Source organism: Meles meles, chromosome 11 (genome assembly GCF_922984935.1).
Source record: "Meles meles chromosome 11, mMelMel3.1 paternal haplotype, whole genome shotgun sequence".
In the NCBI taxonomy this organism is placed as follows: domain Eukaryota; kingdom Metazoa; phylum Chordata; class Mammalia; order Carnivora; family Mustelidae; genus Meles; species Meles meles.
Window position 1 is genome coordinate 84,976,935 of NC_060076.1, and position 20,647 is coordinate 84,997,581.

At 43.0% G+C, this 20,647-nt stretch overlaps 1 protein-coding gene across 1 annotated transcript in view; it reads right to left on the reverse strand.

Moving 5' to 3' along the window:
• Window positions 1-20,647, reverse strand: part of TMC1 (transmembrane channel like 1) — a 115,737-nt gene that overhangs the window by 46,888 nt on the left and 48,202 nt on the right. The window contains exons 8-9 of the mRNA XM_046021865.1: window positions 17,247-17,353; window positions 14,399-14,497 (exon numbers count right to left, since the gene is read on the reverse strand). Of these exons, the coding sequence (XP_045877821.1) occupies window positions 14,399-14,497; window positions 17,247-17,353 (206 nt within the window). The remainder of the gene's footprint in view (window positions 1-14,398; window positions 14,498-17,246; window positions 17,354-20,647) is intronic.

Genomic DNA, 20,647 nt, shown 5'->3' on the forward strand with positions numbered 1-20,647 from the left:
TTACTGTGTTTTGTGAAGTGAGACAATAACAACTTGCCAATGCGAGGCTTCCTCTGGAGATCAAGTGAGTCACCCTTGAATCTTAGAAAGCCCAATTGGCTACCTTTAACATCATTTATGCACAGCCAGGGACTTCAAGGCCCACTTAACGTGGAGAGGCCGTGTGGAAGAGGAAGAGGAGAAATCACCCAGATGCTAATTCCCCAAAGGAAGACTTAAGAGAAGCAATTTAGAAAATTGCCTTAAATGGAGATCATGCCTAGCTCAAAACAGAGGTCAAAAAAGATCTGGAATAATTATTGCTTTTGAGATTTGCAGCACGTTCGTGTTTTCATACCGTGTTAAGAATTAGCAGGCAAAATCTAGGAAGAAAGGAAGCAAATCTCAGGAGAACTCTTGGGCTTTGAGTAGGGTCAGGATGGAATGAGTGGGATAGAGGTAAAAATGGAAGTGTTTCCCTGCACCACACCTGCCTTTGTCTGCATTTTTTTTTTTTCAGCTCAAGAAAAAAGAAATCCTGCCCAAAAGAAAAATCTGGGGCTAACGAACTAGCAGAAACCTCAGACTGGGGAAGCATATGGGCTAATCTCATGACCCAAAGAAGAAAACACACAGAGAGGGACTGATCAACTGCCCAAGACCCAGAAGACATCCCAGCAGAATAATCACTGGGAGGATCTGCCTCACCCAGTTCAATGACATCTTGTTTCACATCCATCTAGTTAAAAACTCTGCTTCCTCTCAGCTATTGTAAGTCCAGTCTCCTCCACCTATCCCGAACCTTCAGGCTGGCCTTCCTGTCCCAGAGCAACAATAAGAGAGCCTAGTTAGGACAGGCACTTGCCTCTTGTCTCTTTTAAATATTTCCTAAAATATTTATTTTTTGCCCATGAGGACAACACATATCATTTTCCAAACTCCTCTATTTTCCCCTGCAAATGACCCTCACTTCATTTCCTTGCCGTTATCGCCATGCTTGGTGACAATGCAATAACATCAATCAATACATTTCATTGAACGTTTAGCATTTGCCAGGCACGTTTCCTCATCTCACAGAATCCCTACCAGAACCCTCTGAGGTTGCTCCTGTTAGGGGCAATGAGTCTTCCTCCACTCTTGGGTGTTGCCTTCCATGAGGGCAAGACCCATAAATGTAACACTCGCAGTTTCTCCCCACTTTCTCATGCTGTCCCCTCACGCTAATCTGATAGCAGAGCATGGAGGAAGAAATGGGGATGACGCAGGCCACCTCTCTCCTCTATCCTGCGACAGCACACGCTACCTTACCCCTGGAGGGAGCATTCGGTCCTGGGCAGGGGTTGCTGTGTAGGAAGTTCTGGCTGTGAAGCTCACGTGCCCACAGAAAGATGCCACATTTTTGCATATCAACTTTAACAATAATACAGGCAACATGTCGACCTCCACCTGTCTAATGCTTTGTCTTATTTCTGATCAGCTCACAACCTGGTTAAACAAGGTAGTGGGTGTTATCTACCATGATTCCCCCACTCAGCAAAGACTCAACAGCCCTATTCCTACTTTGCAGATAAAGAAACTGATCTTTAGAGAGATTAAGTACATGATCACATAGCCAGCAAGTGACAATCTGAACCTGAACTGGGTCTGTCTGATTCAAATCCATGTTCTTTATAACTCTACAAGCTCTACTGCTTCTCCTACGCTTTGCTTTTCACCCCTTATATCATGCTAGCACCATTCCTTCCCAGTGAAACAAGACACAAGAGACCCTCCCAACCCACTAGGGTCTTTTGACCTATGCCGCTGGATTGATCCATGGTGGTACCAGGACCTCTTGAGAAGGACCTGAACACCTCTTCTGAAGATTCCAAAAGGCCTCAACTCCACGTACTTAAACATTACAACCTGATGTCACTTTCTAGCTTATAATGGCAGCACCGGGATTAAGAGACACCTCCAACACAACAGGAAAGGAGAAAGTAGATAGACAACGAGCATCTGGTGAACTTGTTAGGTTAGCACAATAGCTACTAGGCCAGATGGCTCATCTGGTGTGTGTACCTTTCAATGCTTGGCACTTCATAAATATTAGATGGCAACCCAAAGGGATAAGGTTCGTTTTGGGGGGAGAATCCTGATGATTTCATAAGGGTTTCTTCAGTTTGCCTACAACTCCGTGTGCCATCAAGCATGTAAATAAAAGAGGCACTACTGAGAACACAATTTTAAAAAAGCTTTATCCAATTCATCTTAGTAGCATACTGAAGGGTGACTTGACACAGCCCTCCCCTTCCACCCCGTGGGCCCCCCACACTCCACACATCTTTCCCTTTCCCTTAAAACTCCAATAGCAGACATCTGGAAGTGACTAAAATAGCAATGACTCCTAGCCTAGCCAAAGTTCTATTCAGTTTCCATGTCAGCACACACGGCTTTCCCTGTGGGAGCACTCTCCCCCCCTCAAAATCTGTGACAGAGAAGCCATAGTCAGAGCCAAGTTTCAAATGAGCACGAAACATTCCCATCCAACCCTGGGTTCCATGCTTGCACATTGTCTGTTAAGAGTCTCGTTTCTGTCTAAGTGCTGTAGCTGGTCTTCGTACACAGTCGCCGACACGTTTCCCCCGGAAAGAGAATGTTGTGATGACGTTGCTAGGAATCAACTCATGTATTTGTTTGGCTAACTAACTTTTTATTGAGAATTGACTACTTGCCAAACATGATGCGTAGAGGGAGTAAGATCCCGGATGACTGAGGCGCCTGCAAAAACGTCCTATTCGTGACTATCTGTCACCTGAAATTATATTAGAACTCCACCCCTTTGGCAATTCTCATGATGGCAAATAAGCCGTCACTGCGAAACACGACATTCCATCCCCAGGATAGTAAATGAGTTTCAGCACCCTTAGCAACTCTTTTCAGTTTGTAGTAACTGCCAGACCACGGTTTTAGGGGAAAAAAAAAATCCTGAAGTCAAAACCGTTGGGAGGAAAAGAAGGTGTAATTTCTGACCATGCCTGCTGAAGGCATATGAAGGGAGGGGGCACCACACCATGGCCTGCGTTCCGACGCTTCTCTGTACCATTACCAGTCATTTGTATCTTGGTGTTAAAGAAAGTTGCAAGTCTAGATGTAAGGTAGGACGTGACATCACTTAATATCTCATAAAGCAGACAGAAGCAAGGAGTGAGAAGGCTAAAAAAACCCCACCACAAACTAACTTCACGAGGACGGCAGCCAGCCCGGCACCTATGTGTACGCGATCCTGCTGGTGGCTGCCTTCCTTCCTTCCACCCAGACTCCCCAAGCTTCCACCTCAAGCTTTGCTCACCTCCCTTTGCCTTTCTTTTTTACTGCAACCCAGATCTGGGAGTGTGAAACTGACACTCTATGGCTCTTAGCTGCGGAGCATGTAGATTACAGCGAGGAAGCTAGGCTGTCTTTGCAGAACTTCTGGTTTTCAATACTTGGAATTAACTACCTGTCTACAGGACTGTAGTCCTGAACTCCCACCCTCAAAAAGCTGTGAAGTAGACAGTTGCTTCTAGTGCCCATGCTTAGATCAGCATCCTCGTCTCTTGGCCACCTTTCTGGAGAACTCACATTATTAGTGCCCTGTTCCCCTTTCTGGCTTGTGGATACCATGCCCTCTCTGCCAGGGCTCCCTCTTCTCTCTTGTCCCTCCAAGAAATGGACATTTTCATGATTTAAGTGCCCATGAATAGGCATTTAAGGAAAGAAATGCTCATTAAACATCTACCACATGCCAGGCATTGTGCAAGTGCTTTACACACACAATTTTATTTACTTTTTAATACCAACCAGCTAGTTAGGTGTTAATACTACTATTTTACACATCACAGTTAAGAAGATCAGAGTGGTTATCTTACTGCCTCACAGGTTAAGCAGCAGGATTCAGACTGAGGTCTATCTAAATCCCATGATGGAGTTCTTCTCATTATACGACACTGCATTTTAAACTGTGCAGGCTTCCATAAAGAGCATTTCCATTTGTCCCTTCTGTGCCATGGCCCACAACTGACACTAATGTTGGGAATTCTAGCTAATATGCCCAGGGCCCGATATATATCTTATTTCACTCGGCTATACCTCAGAAACTCTGAACTCAAGAAGGTCTCCCAAGCCTCCTTCTTCCTCCTCTCTCAGGGCATGACACCAAACCTATCTGTCATCTCAGTCAGTAACTTAGGTATTTCATTGTCTTCCCACTTTCACCTGTAAGTCACCCACAGTTACTAGTTGAATCCTGTAGTTTTTGTCTCACGATCTTATGTGACTCTGATCCCTTCTCTGTACACCACTGCCATTCACAGCCCTCTCGTCCTCCATCTTATACCAAATCCAACCAAGTCCATCTCATATTCACACAGAACCTTCTGAAGGGAAAATGGCCACATTTCCAGCCTACTTGACAACTTTCTGTGCTCTCCACTGTCTGTAGAATAAAAAAGTCTGACTCCCTCGCAAAATGAATGAAATTGTCCTCCTTGAGGACACCCACCTTTAATATGCCAAACCCCAGCTAAACACCAGCTCTGCTGAATTGCTCATGGGTATTGAGTGTATGACACCATTTCCTGCCTTCGTGCCTTGGTGCATGCAGGTTCCTCTGCTTGGAATGCTGTTCCCAGCGATCCTCCCCATTTCAGAATCTAGTTTATTCCTACTCTTCCTTTAAAACCAGTTCAAACTACCTCTGTAAATCCTTTACTGACCTCTAGACCAGAGCTCCTTGTTACTGGGAAATGGTTATTTCCTTCAGGTGCACAGAGCTCCACCTCATGAAATACTCCCCAGGCCCCCACTATCCCTCTACTCACACCCCCCCCCCCAGGAAAGGCAGAGTGACTTCTCAGATCCATACTTTTGGAATGAATTAGCTATAGTTGCCTAGCCCAAATATAACTTTCTTCCTGTAGGAAATAAGCTTTCCCAGGATAAGATGGACCAATTTGGAGTCCCAAAGTAGCAGGCCCATTTGGCTAAGACTCTCAGATTAGTTCTCCCATTTGGCCCCCACTAGTAATGAATGTGAAATTTTGGTGCCCATCTGCCTCCCCTTTCAAACAAATTATTCACAACTCAAATGGAAAACAGAGTTACTGCTTTACTGGGTCCTCTCAGGTCTCCAGTAAACTGAACTCCAGTAAAGTGCCACACAGAACCCTCCCTCCCTTATGCCTCCATGTGCCTAGGACACGTATCTGTTAGCTTGAGGTTTTCCCATCATACGGCAATTGTTTGTTTGCACATCCAATTAAACCAAAAGGTCCCTGTGGGCAGGGAAAAAAATATTAGTTATCTTTGCATTCCCAGCATCTCACACTCAATTTATGTTTGTGGAATGATTGAATGAACAGAAAAATTGCTTCTGGTGGTCATTAGCAATCCTCAGTGAGATTAAGCTCTTTCAAATTATCATCTAAACCACCTTTTTCTGTTTTTCTTCTCCCTGTTACTCATTTTCATAAAAGAAAGTAAATCATTCAAGACAGTAACATGATGATAACAATCTTATGTTGGGATTTAATGAATCAAAACACCAAGAAAGTGTCTGAGAAACACTAATGCTGCCAAAACTCCTTAATTTTTTTCTACTAATTGCCTAAAACTCTTAGAAAGTAAGAAATTCTCAGTACTATAAAATGAGCTTCTACATATAGGTTATTCCCAAATGGAAAAACAGTCTTTTGTTTCACAAGGTGAAGATTAAAAACATTGTATTATGGGGTTTTGTTGTTTAATTGACTACTGGTCTTCTCCATCTGTCTACTAGTTCTGTAAAGTAATGAAAAATGAAGCATCATAAATTCATATATGAGAATATATGAGGATATAGCCCGTACTGGGAATTACCTTACCTCATTTTATCTATTTTAAAAGGAGTTTTTGAACAAATGAAAATACAAAAAAGAGAAAAAAGTGGAGAAAATAAACTATTTGAAAAAAAAAACCGAATTCAGAAAATTTCAATCCTACATGAGCAGCATATATTTTATTTCAAACATTTAAGATCAATGAAAGTAATTAATTTCAAGTACAATGTATAAGCACTCTACTGGAGGTCCATGATGCTGGAACGTGGGACAGAGTTTTTACTGAATTGTTTTCAACTGTTTGCAACTTTAAATAATCTATTATCACAGCAGACATATCAGACTCAAAATCTGGTGCCATTTGTTTGTTGGGATAGGGGATAATTTAATAGACTGTGAAGTTCTAATCTGACTTGATGGCTCAGCCTTTAATCTATTAGGTTGGCAGCTAATATTTACATATCAGCAAATTCCTACCAGGCAAACTGAGCTCTTCAAAAAAGTCTTAGTCTCTCCGCTTTCTGATATTTATCGACATGTGATGCTCTCACATATTGATAGACTCTTCCTTGATGTCCTCACATCCAATTTCCTCCTCTGTTTCATTGACCTCTTTAAGTTCCAAGTTTGATAATGCCACTATTCACCCACCACTCACCTGAATTACTTTCACCTGCTCTGAGGAAAAAAGAGTCATGGCCCAGATTCCAGAGGGCCCCCTATGTCTTGATACCGCTGTAAGGCCATCCACCCCGATGCCCCTTCAATTAGTTTCACTAACCTCCAGTCCCGTGCCTCGAGTAGGTCAACCTTCTCCCATGGCGGGTCCTTTGACTCGCTAGTCGCTAGGCTCGTTTTCTAGAATGCCTCTCCCCTCTCTCAAATTGGGAGCTGAGACGGATTCCTCAGAGCTGAACTCAAATCTTACGTTCTCAGAAGAATTTCTGCTCTCCTCTACCTCCCTCTCTTAGGCTGCAAACCAGGTCAGGATCTCTCCGACACGTTCTCTTGATACTGTTTACCTTTCTTCTGTGGTACCTGGCACAGTCATAGTTACTTTATTTTTGTGATTACTTGATTACTCTGCTAGACTTTCGGTGTCAGAGGGCAGAGACCCTATTGGGTTTTGCTCACCTTTGCCTAGCGCCTGCCACACTGCCTGGCATCTGACAAATGCAGAGTAAGTGTTCACTAAATTAATAAACGGAAGACCTGGTTCTGTGATCACATCCAAAGAAGGGATGCTGTTTTTGTGTTGCAGGTGTGACATCAGGATCATAGGCATCCCAAAGCTTGACAAAAAGAAAAAGGCTGGATTTGGTTTGGCCAGGTGCAGCTTGAGGGAGATGGTGAAAACCGGAAGTGGTTGCTGAATTAAAGAAAGCATGGATAGACATGAAGACCCTAAGGGACCAGTGTCGCCAGTCTCCAGAATAAAAGGACACCAAGAAAGCTAAAAGCAGACCCAGGGATCTCTTCTGTCACAAGCTATCGACATGTAGGAGTAGCAGAGTAAGAGGCCTATGAGTGAGAGCAGAATTTGAGATGCCTCTTCTCTTAATCAGACCTGACAAGTCTATTAAACCAGAGAAACCTGCACCGGACATGGAGGAAGTAAAGCAAATATGGGAGCCAGGGATGAAGAGCCTTTGGATGCCACCAGTCCCAGCACCACATGCCTGAGCAGCACCCATCCTGTTCGGTGAAGTCTTCTAAGGAGTCTCACTACAGATACAGAGAAGATCCTTACCCCTTCCAATCACAGGATCTCTATTCCAGGTAAGAGCCATATGTCGGGGTAGGACTTGGTAATCTACAGGCTTAGCTTTGTCCCCAAGAGGCTTAGCAGTCTGGCTTGGGGTCATACTTTTGCTGTAACCCAAGATTGTTTATCATCTAGCATTCAGTTTCTGCCAAGCTGGCCCTAGGTGAGGCTGAGACAATGCCAGAAACAAAGAGGTCATGCTGGTTATTGGAAGCTTATTGAAACGAAGTCAGAGCAGCACAGCACATCAGTAACAGTTCTGATCTAAAGTAGAGAAACCAAGTCACATTTTCAGAGCCAACGGACCCCTATGGCAGCCACACAGGTATGCTGCTCAGAGAGCATTCAAGACATGGCCTCTAGATGCCACCACTTTGGATCAAGCAGCTTGGAACACAATGTGCTGGTTCTGAGACCACATCCTCCCAGGTGGCCCCTCATCCAGAATGATGAGAAATACTAGAGCCAGTGATATGGGATTTCTCCAATGGACATGCTTTGCTTGGAGATTCACCATTTGACTGGCCAAGACCTTTTCCAGAACTGTACTGCAGACTGAAATTCTCTCCCTTCACAGGAATGAGGCTAGCTTTGCGAACTGGAGACTCTTCCCACCTACTTGTGCTCCCTCTCCCCATTCTTGTTGGTAGATATTTTCCCCCCAAAAATATCCTGTATCTAATATTATCTTGATGTCCATTTCTTAGGAAACCCAAAATGAAGGGTATCTGCCCCTTCAAAGAAGTACTCTGTGCACTGAGGGTGGTAATATAAGTTGGTGTAGTCACTACAGAAAATGGTAGGGAGGTTCCTCAAATAATTAAAAATAAAAATACCATATGGTCCAGTAATTCCACAGATGGGTATTTTTCTGAAGAAAATGAAAAAGTAACTTGAAAATATATTTGTACCCCCATGTGATTGCAGCATTATTTACAATAGCCAAGATATGGAAGCAATGTGTCTGTCAATGAATGGATGGATTAAAAAAAAAAGTGGTGTGTGTGTGTGTGTTGTGTGTGTGTGTGTGTGTGTGTGTGTGTGTTTGTGTGGTGTATAATGCAATATTATTCAGTCATAAAAAGGAAGGAAGTCTGGTAGCAGTATGGATGGACCCTGGGCATTATGCTAAGTAAAATTAAGTCAGACAGAGAAAGACAAAGAATGTGTAATCTCACTTGTACGTAGAATCTTAAAGAAAAAGGAAAAGAAAAAGAAAAAAGAAAAGAACAAGCTCACAGATACAGAGAACAGACTAGTGGTTGCCAGAGGTAGAAGGTGGGGGATGGGCACAATGAGTGAAGGAAGTAATAAGGTACAGATTTCCAGCTATAAAATAAACAAGTCATGGGGATGCAATGTAGAACATGGAGACTACAGTTACTAATTCTGTATTGCATATTGAAAACTGCTAAGACAGTAAATCTTAAAAGTTCTCATCACAGAAGAATTCTGTAGCTGTGTATGTTGACAGATGTTAACCAGTCTTACCGTGGTGATCATTTCATGATATATACAAATATTGAATCATTATGCTGTACACCTGAAACTAATATAATGCTGTATGTCAATTACACCTCCGTAAAAAAGGGGGTACTCCCTGAAAATAAAGATGCATTTGAACTACTGAAATATCCCTTAAAAAAAGATGTTATTCCATATGTATATCACAAAAATATCTCCTCTAAATGTGGCCAGTACAATATGAGATGAAGGAACTTCAGAGAACTGACATATGTCTGCGAGGAGACACTGTCGCTCTGGAAGATTATTACTTAGAAGAACAGTTGCTGCCGACAAAATCAGGAAGGATGCTGCTGTTTGAAAACATTTGAATGTCTGCGACAGTTTCCCCTGAGGACAGACTTCAAGGACGATATATACGGCACAAGTGAGCAGGGGAGAAGGAATCAGCTTGGGGTGTGTTAGAAGTAAACCAACAACATGACATTAAAATCAGCCCCATTTTACCTTGAATTTCAGTACCTCCTTTAATTACCTGTGCTGTGTTTGGCAAACTGACCAACCTCTCTGAGTCCAAATTGCCTCAACTATAAAAAGATTACTGGGGCTCCTGGATGGCTCAATTGGTTAAGCCTCTGTCTTTGGCTCAGGTCATGATCCTGTGGTCCTGGGATGGAGCCCCACATTGGCCTTCCTGCTCAGTGGGGAGCCTGCTTCTCCCTCTCCCTTTGCCCCTCCCCCAGCTTGTGTGCACACTCTCCCTGTCAAATAAATAAAATCTTTAAAATAATTTTAAAAATAAAAAAGATTATTTTTTTAAAGATTTTATTTATTTATTTGAGAGAGAGAAAGAAGGTGGGGATGTACAGAAGGAGCACAGGGAGAGGGATAAGCAGACTCTGTGCTGAGGGTGGAGCCCAACGCAGGGCCCATTCTGGGACCCCAAGATCATGACTTCAGCAGAAATCAAGAGCCTGATGCACAACTAACTGAGCCACCCAGGCACCCCTATAAGATTATTGATCTTCATGGGGCACCTGGGTGGCTCAGTGGGTTAAAGCCTCTGTCTTCGGCTCAGGTCATGATCCCAGGGTCCTAGGATCAAGCCCTGCATTGGGCTCTCTGCTCGAAGTAGGGAGCCTGCTTCCCTTCCTCTCTCTCCACCTGTCTCCCTGCCCACTTGCTATCTCTGTCAAATAAATAAATAAAATCTTAAAAAAAAACAAAACTAAACAGCCTATAGGATGTTTAAAAAAAAAAAAAAAGATTATTGATCTTCATTCTGAAGGGTTGCTATGAAGATGAAATTTAATGTATGTGCCTACTTAACATGATAGGTGTTAACTCTCCTCTTCTGTCCCTTCTAGGGCTTCATCCCACCAACATCTATGCTGACTGACAGAAAAGGGGAGGCAAAGTTCACTCACCATTTATCCGCACGCAATATATAAGATGTTCACAAGCTGGAAAACTGAGTGCATTTCCCTTTATTCACAACTCAAATCTTTACTCAAATGATCTCACTGTCTGATATCAGCTCAAGCTGCTTCCAAATGCCACCTCAGCTCCTCCCTCTCGCTCACAAGAACATCTAAACCATAGATAGCCTTCTTCTCTTTATCATTCATACGTCATTTTTGTGTCTCCAAGTATTTGCCAACAAAGACATCCTCTTCTTATGACCTGAACTTGTTCTTTCAATTCTACTACTTCAAATAATACCATATCTGCCAATTCAATTCACAGCACACATATTAGACAATCTCCTTATTTACTATTTTAATGAAATATGGTTTCCTCCAGATTATTAAGACTCATCAGGAGGTACTCAAAAGCAGGATCAAAAATACGGTGCTTTGTAGACCGTGACTTTGAGCGGCCATAAGACTGGCTAACCTAGTCAATATCAAATGCCATTTGTCTACTATTAATAAAAGGGAATTTTGATGAGTTATGACATGTGGGCTTGTTTTTTTTTTTTTTAGGATTTTATTTATCCATTTGAGAGCGAGAACAAGAGCAAGCACAAGTTGGTGCACAGGGAGAAGCAGACTCCCCACTGAGCAGGGACGGGCGCTCCATCCCAGGACTCTGGGATCATGACCTGACCTGAAGGCAGATGCTTAACAGACTGAGCCGCCCAGGTGCCCAAAGTTGTGACATGTGCTTACAAATGACAGAGCACTGAGCTCCAGAGAGATACTTTGGGGGCTGTGGGGGCTGTCCAGAGGGAAGTCCTGAGTCTCCAAGAGGAGACTCCACCTCCCCGCCTCCACCTCAAAGGTTTTCGGACCCTTCACGGCATACAAGCTCCTCTGCCACAAGAGGTCATGCTTCCATCTCTTTCACAGTGTTCTATAACTCCTTTTCTGCTGCTCTTCACCTACATCTATACGGGAGTGCTTGGCCGGTATGTTAACCTTCTTGGATGCAACAAACCAACCCCTGGCTTAATTAGACTGTTCAGGCACTTGTTAGCTCTGCCCCAGGCCTGAAACATGTCTTTTCCTCCTGGCATCTCTGGCTCTTTGGAAGTGCAGAATTCTTGCAATTCACAGAATTGAGGGAGCTCAAGGATACCCAGTAAATGATTTCTTCCATGATGCCACAACAGAATTCTGTGCTGTCCGGTTAGATCATCTTACAACACAGGGTGGGCACCTCTATGAGGTCATTGTTCAGAGGATCAAGTAAAGACCTTGGGCAACAGTAAATATTGAACCTACCCATCATTCTACTTGAGAAGCTAATTTGCAAAATGTGTGTTTATTATGAAAGGTGAAGATTGGATCTGTTTCAACTCCTTCTCCCCACTGAGATAGCTATGGCACTGAAGGGAGTCGGTCTGTGTTCTGGAAACAGTGAGAATGCTGTTGGAAATCAATGCAACAAAATTATTGATAGAATACTGGGCATAGAAAGAATACTAGATTAGGAGCCACTCGATAGCTTTAAGACCCCGAACATGCTTCTGTGACTCAAAATTTCCCTCATTTTATAATGTGAAACATGGGACGGAAGAGCTCTAAAAGCAATCCTATCTCTAAAAATCTCTTATTTTATGACACATGCCAAATAATTGAGTGGTTACAGTATGCAGAAAAATTAAGAAAAGCTATAAATGAATAATATCACTTTAATGACTTTCTTATTTTTTTCTTGACCATTTATATTCTCTCACTGCTTTAGATTTGTTTTTAGGCAGGCCTGGAATTATGAAGGAAAATGAGTACCACAGACTACTCCAGTTCCGGCCTTCCTCTATCCACCTGCAAGTAGTAGTTCACCAAACTGAACATGAGCTATCAAGAGCAGTAATAAAATCCTGGTAAGCCCATTTATTGCCCAAACCCCCTCTCCTGGCTTCCTCCTGTATCCGCCTGTTAGAGCCTCTGGTTTGCCCCTAGAGCCACCTTCCTCTTTGTTTTCCTCAGCTGACTACTATCTCTCAAATCCCCAATGGACTTTGCCCCCCAACTTTTTTATTTCATTGAGTTGACAAATTTATAAGTGCTTAAACCTCATTAAATAAATACTTACAAATAAAAAAAAAAACACTTTTGTTCATTCTTTCAGTTCTTCTTTTCTCTAGTTTGACTCAAACATCAGAAAATGCCAATGATATTATTAGTTCTTGTTCTTATTAACCAGACTGGGAAGTTTATTACCTTGCTAAGAAGAAGAGAATGAGATGTAAAAGCAGTTTCAGGTGAGCGTTAGTAAAAAAATTATTTGAAATTTAGAGAGAGGGGAGGGAGGGAAAGAGAGAGATGTATGGGGTATAATAGAAAGGAGAAATAAAAGATAAGTAAAATCTAACTCAGAGGTCATATCCTTCACAGGCAAAATTAACCACCCCTAACTCAGAGCTCCCCTGTGTCTTTTCCTTTTCGTCTATTTTGCTAACGTACCATATAACATGTGGTTTCTAGTTGACTATCTTCTACCTTCGTGAGTGCCTTGAGGTCAAGAATCATATCACTTGTATCTCTGTAAAACCACTGCGCGTTTATAGTCAATAAACAAATGTTGAAATGAAAAGTGAACTAACAGGGATGAATGGAGATTCCAAATGCCACAAAAATCGGGGCTGACACCATGCCTTCTGCTCATTCTCTAGCTTGCCTGGCTTAGTCAGAGACCAGGAACCTTTCCTGAAGTTGACATTTTCTGGAATTGTTCACATAAATTAATTTCTATGGCTCTTATCTCAAGGATCTACAAATCCTCCCCTTACTCAGTATTGTCAGTCAATAAGAGTCATGGAGCCTCTGTTGGTTGAGTGTCATATAAGGGCTTCAAAGTAGATGTTACAGATATGATCCCCTCTTTAGGAAGCTCACAATTTAGGGGGCTTGAGGGTAGAATTCAAAACATCTGTGAAATAAACCTATCAATACTATGGCCATGAAGAGTTTATTAGTTTTTCTCTCCTTCTTTTATTCCCCAGGCTTCATAAAATCTTGTTCTCATTTGCTACTCTGCAAAAATTCCTTAAATTATCAATTCCCCAATTCCCACCTTGTTACTCTCTTATCCTCTACACTTTCAAACATCTCGGATCTGGTTGCTATTTTGAAAGAGAATGTGTGGAACTGAGGAGTTGCCACAGACTTGAATCAGACTCCGAAATAATTTTTCAATGGGCAAAAATGAGTCTCTGCCGTAACAATAATCCCCACCCAAGGCAGCTCAAAGAGTAATACTATCCTTGTACTACAATCAAGTAATGTTCATACGGGTACCACAAGCGAGTGTACTCAGTTTAGTATCATTTAGAAGTTAGAATCCAGTACTATTTAGTATTTAATATCTAGCTTTATTTATTGAATAATTACTGAAGAGTACTAACTATTCAGTAATACTAAATTGATTTGTTTAGGAAACAAAAAGGTTAATGCAAAATGTTAAAGCTCTAATTCCCGAAGAATCCTACAAGATTTTTCAAAAAGCACATTTGCAAACTCTCCCTTTGTTCTTTTTCCAAAGCCAGAGATAAAGGTGTTTGTTTCAAGACTCTGATCTCTGAGTTCACCTTCATTCAGTAGTCTCTATTCCCATTTAACCATGTTATCATATTCTTAAGCCAATCCCATCCCTCTTATCCCATCCCTCTCTTATCCCATCCCTCATTCCCTTTCTTCTTTCCTACCTCCCTGTCTTCCCCCCTACGTTCTTCCTTTCCTTCCATCCTTTCCTGTTTTGTTTTTTTGTTTTTGTTTTTTTTTTTTTTAGCAGGGACAGGGACATATCTCTTTAGACCTTCAACCAGGCCCAAAGAAGAGGCCACGGGGTTTCAGAGAGTAAGCAAAAATCCATCCTCCTACCACCAGAGCCGTGTGCAGACACTTACGTTGAAGTCGTACAACACACCAAAGTTAGCCGCAGATGCCTCTTCAGCTCTGGGAACTGTTTTCCTAGGTAAACTGCCATATGGCAAACCCCAGAGGTACTATACAGAGAAGCAAAGAAAGCAGTTAATAATTGGAAACAAAGTCTGAGCCACACATGTGATCACAAATGGTTTTATTTAAAAGCACTTCTTACACATTTTCATGGCAACTCTGTGGGTCTCCACGTGGGGTCCCATTTTCTGGGAATCGACTACTAACTCCAGAGTGAAGAACAAAGGCAGTGCTAAGAGCCCTGCATGCTGAGCTCAGAGGACCACCAGCATTTGGCCAACCACATTGCCCAGAGGCTTCCTGAGAAGCCGTACTACCCACCACCACCTCCAAACTGGTCTTTCTTAAGGGGAGGTCTGGAGAGGAGAACAGAGGCCCGGGGGAAACTAGTGTTCAAAAAAACACCACCACCACCACAACAAAACATGCTACCCACATCTTCCTATGGGGCTACCTCCTAGGGGTGGAGGTGGGGGGAGAGTCTGTCCTTCATGTTAAGGAAGAGAAGACTCAAGTGAATCGCTCACCAGTTTGAGGGTGTCGAACAGGAGGAAAGACTGCACCCTCATTATATTTGCTTTACCGCTAATTCAGGTTTACTGCCCTCGTCGGATGCTACCAGACTCACAGAGGAGTTATTAGAGGCAGAGCCAACAGGCGAGAGAGCAAGAACAGGGCTCCAGCAGGTGTCTGGGTGAGAACTGGAAAAAGCACCTCTAGCCCCAGGGCAGGCACATGGCTTGCCAAGCAGATGCTGCTGCTTGTGTAACATGAAAACTTTCCTTTCCCGGGGCTGGGGGTGGAGGATGAATGTGGCTGAAAGCCTGGGTGCCAAGCACGAATGGACAAGGGCTGGAAATCAACCCCTCCTTCTACCCTCTGTACAAGAGGCAAGGGCTTCATGGAAGCTTCTGGGCTTCCTAGGACTGAACAGAGCGGAAGGCAGGCCCTATCCATGCTGTCTCACCCCAAAGTGGGGGGCCACAAAGGACAAAGATTAAGGCTTGCCCAGGGACACAGGAACTTTGGGCAAAGGGGCATCAGCCTAGAAGGAATGCTGAATGAGGCTGGTGGGAGGAAGCAGAGGCAAAATGAGCTTTGAGCTGCCAGGAAGGGACCAGCCCTGGCCTCTGCTGTTGCTGCAAATCTAGCACATCCTCCTTTGTTCTTTTGCTGGACTTGGGAACCATTGCCTGGAAAACAGGATGCCTCTCAGCATCTTACACAAACCTGTAAGACAGCATCCAAAGACAATACACTTTTTCGTTCTAGGACTATATCCCTTCCGACACAGACTGGCTCCCTGCCCTCTCTCTCAGGCATTCTGTAATCTCCTAGAGGTGGAGCACACCAGCCACAACCTTCCATTTCCATGGCGGCTGTGTGGTGTGGGGGAATGAGCAAGTGCGGCTGAAAGAACTTCAGAGACCCTGAGTCTGACGCTACGGGACGTCGTGATAGCCGGTGAAGGAGTTTCAGGGGAGCAGAAAGGAAGCTGCAGTTAATTTGAAGGTGATGACATGCATTCTGCCTCACTGCCTGAAGTTTTCCCTTGAGAAATGAACCCTACAGGACTTCGGATCTGCGTCCATGGTCTCTTAGCCCTAGAACCGTCCGAAATACTTCAGGGATTCTAAAACTAATAGATTAGGTTGCAAAATCTTGGGACGAAGGGTGCAATCATGGTACTACACCCAGAACAGCATTAAAAAAACCTCACTCTGGGATACTAGTTAAGCCCAATAAGCAATGTGTGACTCTGTTTCCACAGTTGTAAATGGGGAAAGAAAACTCTCCTATAGTCTACATCGTGAATTTGTTGTGAGGCTCAGGAAACAAAAGAAGTGAAAGTGTTTTTGCACTATTAAAAGCTAAAACTTGTCATGAATGTAAGGAATTATACCCATGGGGAGGCTTGATACAGAAACTGGCCCTGATTCAAAACCCTGAGGATACCAAGTCCCTCAAAACACTTAGTTTTGGCTGTGGGCAATGCTGTTCTGAACAAATTGGCTTTGAAATAATGGTACCTGAATAGACCCTTTGTAACTTGAGTAAAGCCTAACCTTCCTTTTGTACAAGTAAGTATCCAGTGGTCAGTCCTTTAACTTCTTATGGATAAAGGCTCCAACCCCAGTCTTGCTTCTTGGCCTTAGTTGATGGGACTCTTCCCACCACCCCCTCATGCCCCATTTTAACTCAGGGCTTTGCCTTCTTGTTCAGTCTGGAAGCCCTATCTGTTTTCCTCTCCTCTCTGCCCTTGATCCTAAAAGACCCCTACCCCACTGGGTATGTGTACGTGTGTGTGGGTTGGGAGAGGGGAGGTCTGGTTAATCTCATTTTACATCTGGAAAAAATTGCTCACTTTGTGTTTCTTCAGATATAAAAGCTAGATGTCCTGAGTTGCACTAAGATGTTTTTCAAAGCAAACTTGGCAAAATAAATACAATTCACAAGGTGTGAAAGCCTTCCTTTTGAGCAATTAACATTTGAGCACAGGGACCACCTTGGGAATCTGATAGAAGCCATGAACCGTTCCACATAAAAATGTACATTTAAACATTCACACGGCATTTTACGTATGATTTCAGGAGGCTCATCTACGCTTTGGAGCAAGGATTAGGATCTTTGGCCCATGGGTACCGTTTTGAAGATGAACCTTGTTGCAAGCACTAGGACTCCAAGAGCAGGTATTGGCCAATTAATCGTGCTATTCTTCAAAAGAGAAAAGAAATTTTCTAGGACAGTGATCACATTTTAGCTTTTTTTTTGGTAAATGGAAAGTCCAATTCTTACCTCTGGCAACATGATGAGGCTGAACGTCAGGATGAAGAGAACCATGTTTACCCCATACATCCATCTCAAGAAGAGGAAGTATGAGGCCACAGAGGAGCCAAACTGACCTGTCAAAGGGAAAATGAAAAGGTTGGAAGGCAGGTCAGCACCAAACGAAACAAAAGCCGTTGTCTTGGTGCTTTCAAAAAATTAATCTGCTCATCACAACACACTGGTCCTTTCCACATCGATGTCTTCAGAATTCTGTTTCTATCCAGGAAGAGAAAATGTTAGTGGTAATGGAAGTGCTCCCTGCTAGGTAGATGCAGTTGCATAGAATGACTGTGACCTACACCTTCAGAGCCCACCCAGGGGAGAGCTGCGTGGGGCTTAGCAGCAAGGATTGCTAGTTGAAGAGCCCATTTTATTCCCGGAGGTAATAAGTGAATATCTTAAGTGAGTGAATACCTGTAAAGTGATTACCACGAGACCTGCCAGGAGTTAGCAAACATTATGGTTATAATCACTATACTTCTGCCTCCCTTCTCTCAGGCAACAATGCCCTTCTCCAAGGCCTTTCCCACATCCTTCAGGGACAGCTCGCCTGCAGACCCTCTAGTGCTATTTGTGTGCATCCCTGCCATGTTTTAGGGACCATGTAGGAGCTGAAGTTCATTTCCTCACTCTTCACATATTTAAAGTATCTTCTGTCAGGAATTATCTTAGATGCGAAACATGATGTCACAGACAGGGTTATCGCCCTAATGCAACTTACATTTGAGTGAGGTATGGAAACAACAGAGAAGCAGGAATTTTAAAAACAAATAAATAAATAAAATATATATCTATTTATCATATATATGCTACATTCTATTATAGATCATATTAAATGTTTGTACAGTATATGTCATATTATACACTGTATGTGCATATTCATATACATTGTGTAGTATCTGTATTTTGTAGGATATATCATATATGCATGTAGCATATACAGGATATATATGTATTATATATAAAATCACATACGATTGCATTATTGTAACAATTATAAATATATGTACTCATTATAACTAGATGGGTCCTAGAGAAAGGAAGTAAAATATTGAGAGCATTGCTTTCGATGAGCTCGCTGGGAAAGGTGTATTAGGGCAACATTTGAGCAGTTGTCCCAAGCTGGACAAAGAGGAAGCAAGGGCCAGGCTGGGGAAGAGCAGCTCAAGCGGAGGAAAGGGCGAGAACAAATATCTGGACACAGGCAAGCGCTCAGGACAGCTGAGGAACAAACCGAAGGGCTATGTGCTTGGAGCCAATAAACAAGGGAAAGGGTGACAGATGATGGTGAAGAGACAAGCCAAACCACACTGCATAGTCCTCCTAAGGACAGGTCAGAGAGACTTTTATTTTAATTTGTTGAGAAAGTCATCCAACAAGTGTTAAGCAGCAGGGCTGTGGGGGTGAGGTGGGTAGAATGGGACCTTTAAATTCTTTTCAGCTTTGGGAAATGAATTGGGAGGGGACAGGCAAGAATGTGCCATCAACCGCACATGCCCCAGGGGAAAGTGATCTGTCCAAATCGTATTTAGGGGAATTTTTTTTTTTTTTAAATGTGTCTTAAATCAGAGAATGGAAGAGGAAGAAAGAACAGGAATTTGGAGTCTCAGGTTGAGATTTCATCTGAAAACAAAAGCCACATTTTTTCTTTGATTATCACTTGAAGTTCAACATCAAGTAGCTAGTTTTCTTCCCAATTCCCAATGCCCCTATGCAGTTGCCCAAGAAGAAATGATGAACACCCACAGCCACCCACCCCATCAGGCCCTTTTTCCCAACTCATTCAGCAAAACATGCCCAGGGACCAATGGCTTTCTTGGCCCTCTGGCTTTGCAGCGTCACCAGTAGGAAAACATTATTGCAGAAAGAAGGAGGTTCCAGTGAAGCAAATTCCAGTCTCTGCTTAGTAGGATAAGGCTGAGCTCACACGAGAGTCATGCTTCCCTTTCTGAAACTCAGGTCTATTCTCTAGGACCCACCTCGCCTATTCCCAAAGCACAGTGACCATTTTTTATAGGAACTTAAAAAAAAAAAAGTCAGCATCTAAACGGACATTTTTTTAAAAATCAATTATTTTCAAGTCTGAATGTTCGGATCCATTTCCCTTTGTAGAGAGAGGCAGAGTTCCACTGGATTTCTAAAAGCGTGTGGTTTTGATAAACAAGCCCACAGGAGCTGTAACCAGATGCACAGGTCCCTCTGCAGAAAAGCTGTGCGGATCTGCCCTTCCCAGGACATCTGATCACCCACCTGGCTCCCACTGATTTCAGATTATCTCAGGGCTGTTACCTATGTTCTCTGGTAACAACTGCCCAAGCCCGGCCACAGCCAGGTTCCCGCCTCATGTTTTATTGAAGGCAGTAGACTTCCTGCTTGCTAGTCATTACAGTTACTCATTAACTGAAGGAGGAACTTGGCCTCTAGGTATCTGGAGCAAGTTTTTCCTGAAACACCCAGATCTTCTGGATTAGAGTCCCAAGCACAGGGTGCTGACTCATCCTCCCTCCCCACCCCCCATCCTGTCCCTCCATCTTTCCATCCCTCCTTCCTTTCCCTACCTTCCTTCTTAAACTTTTGCTCTTCTCATTAGCACCCACCACCAACCTTCTCTCAGCCTCCATGCACAACCCTAGCAAATGAATTTCTTAAATTGAATACAGAGTACAAATATACCTAAAGGAAAAAAAAAAAAAGCAAATTATGATGCTTCCGAAAGTATCCCCTCCCCCATATATAATCTATATTCATTAAAGATGAAATATACTTTAGACTCCAATGCTTTCAAGCTCCATTTTTTCACAACTATTTTATTGGAAGTAGAAAAGTAACCATTAAGCAGCCCCCCCTACCTTATTTATTTATTTTTTTACACAATCCTAAGTCTAAAGGAAATGAATTTCAGCAAAACAGATTTCATTAAAAGCAGTGATTGTACAAATGACCCAGACACAGGTCAAAGAGACCAAGAAATCCAGAAGATGTTCCTTCTACAGAACACCTATCAATGGCAGAGGGCAGACATCAGTAACAAAAGAAAGATTGTAAAGGAAAGAACACAAATCAACCCGTTGGCATCCAAGCTCCACAGGGCCTTTCCCTGTCTCAACACAAACATAAGAAAGGAGAAATCTTCCCTCTTCATACGCATTTATCCTAGTGGCTCTGTCTGGTCAGAGGTAGGTGGCTAAATCTGGCGTTGGCTGAAAAGAGAAACCTTCCTGATGTATAGCTAAGAAATCATAATTAAAAAGAACAGTCATTCCACGTGCTTTGTCTCCTAGGTTAAATTGTTTCAATCTTGTAAAGAACAGGAATGGGGGGGGGGGCGCCTGGGTGGCTCAGTGGGTTAAAGCCTCTGTCTTCGGCTC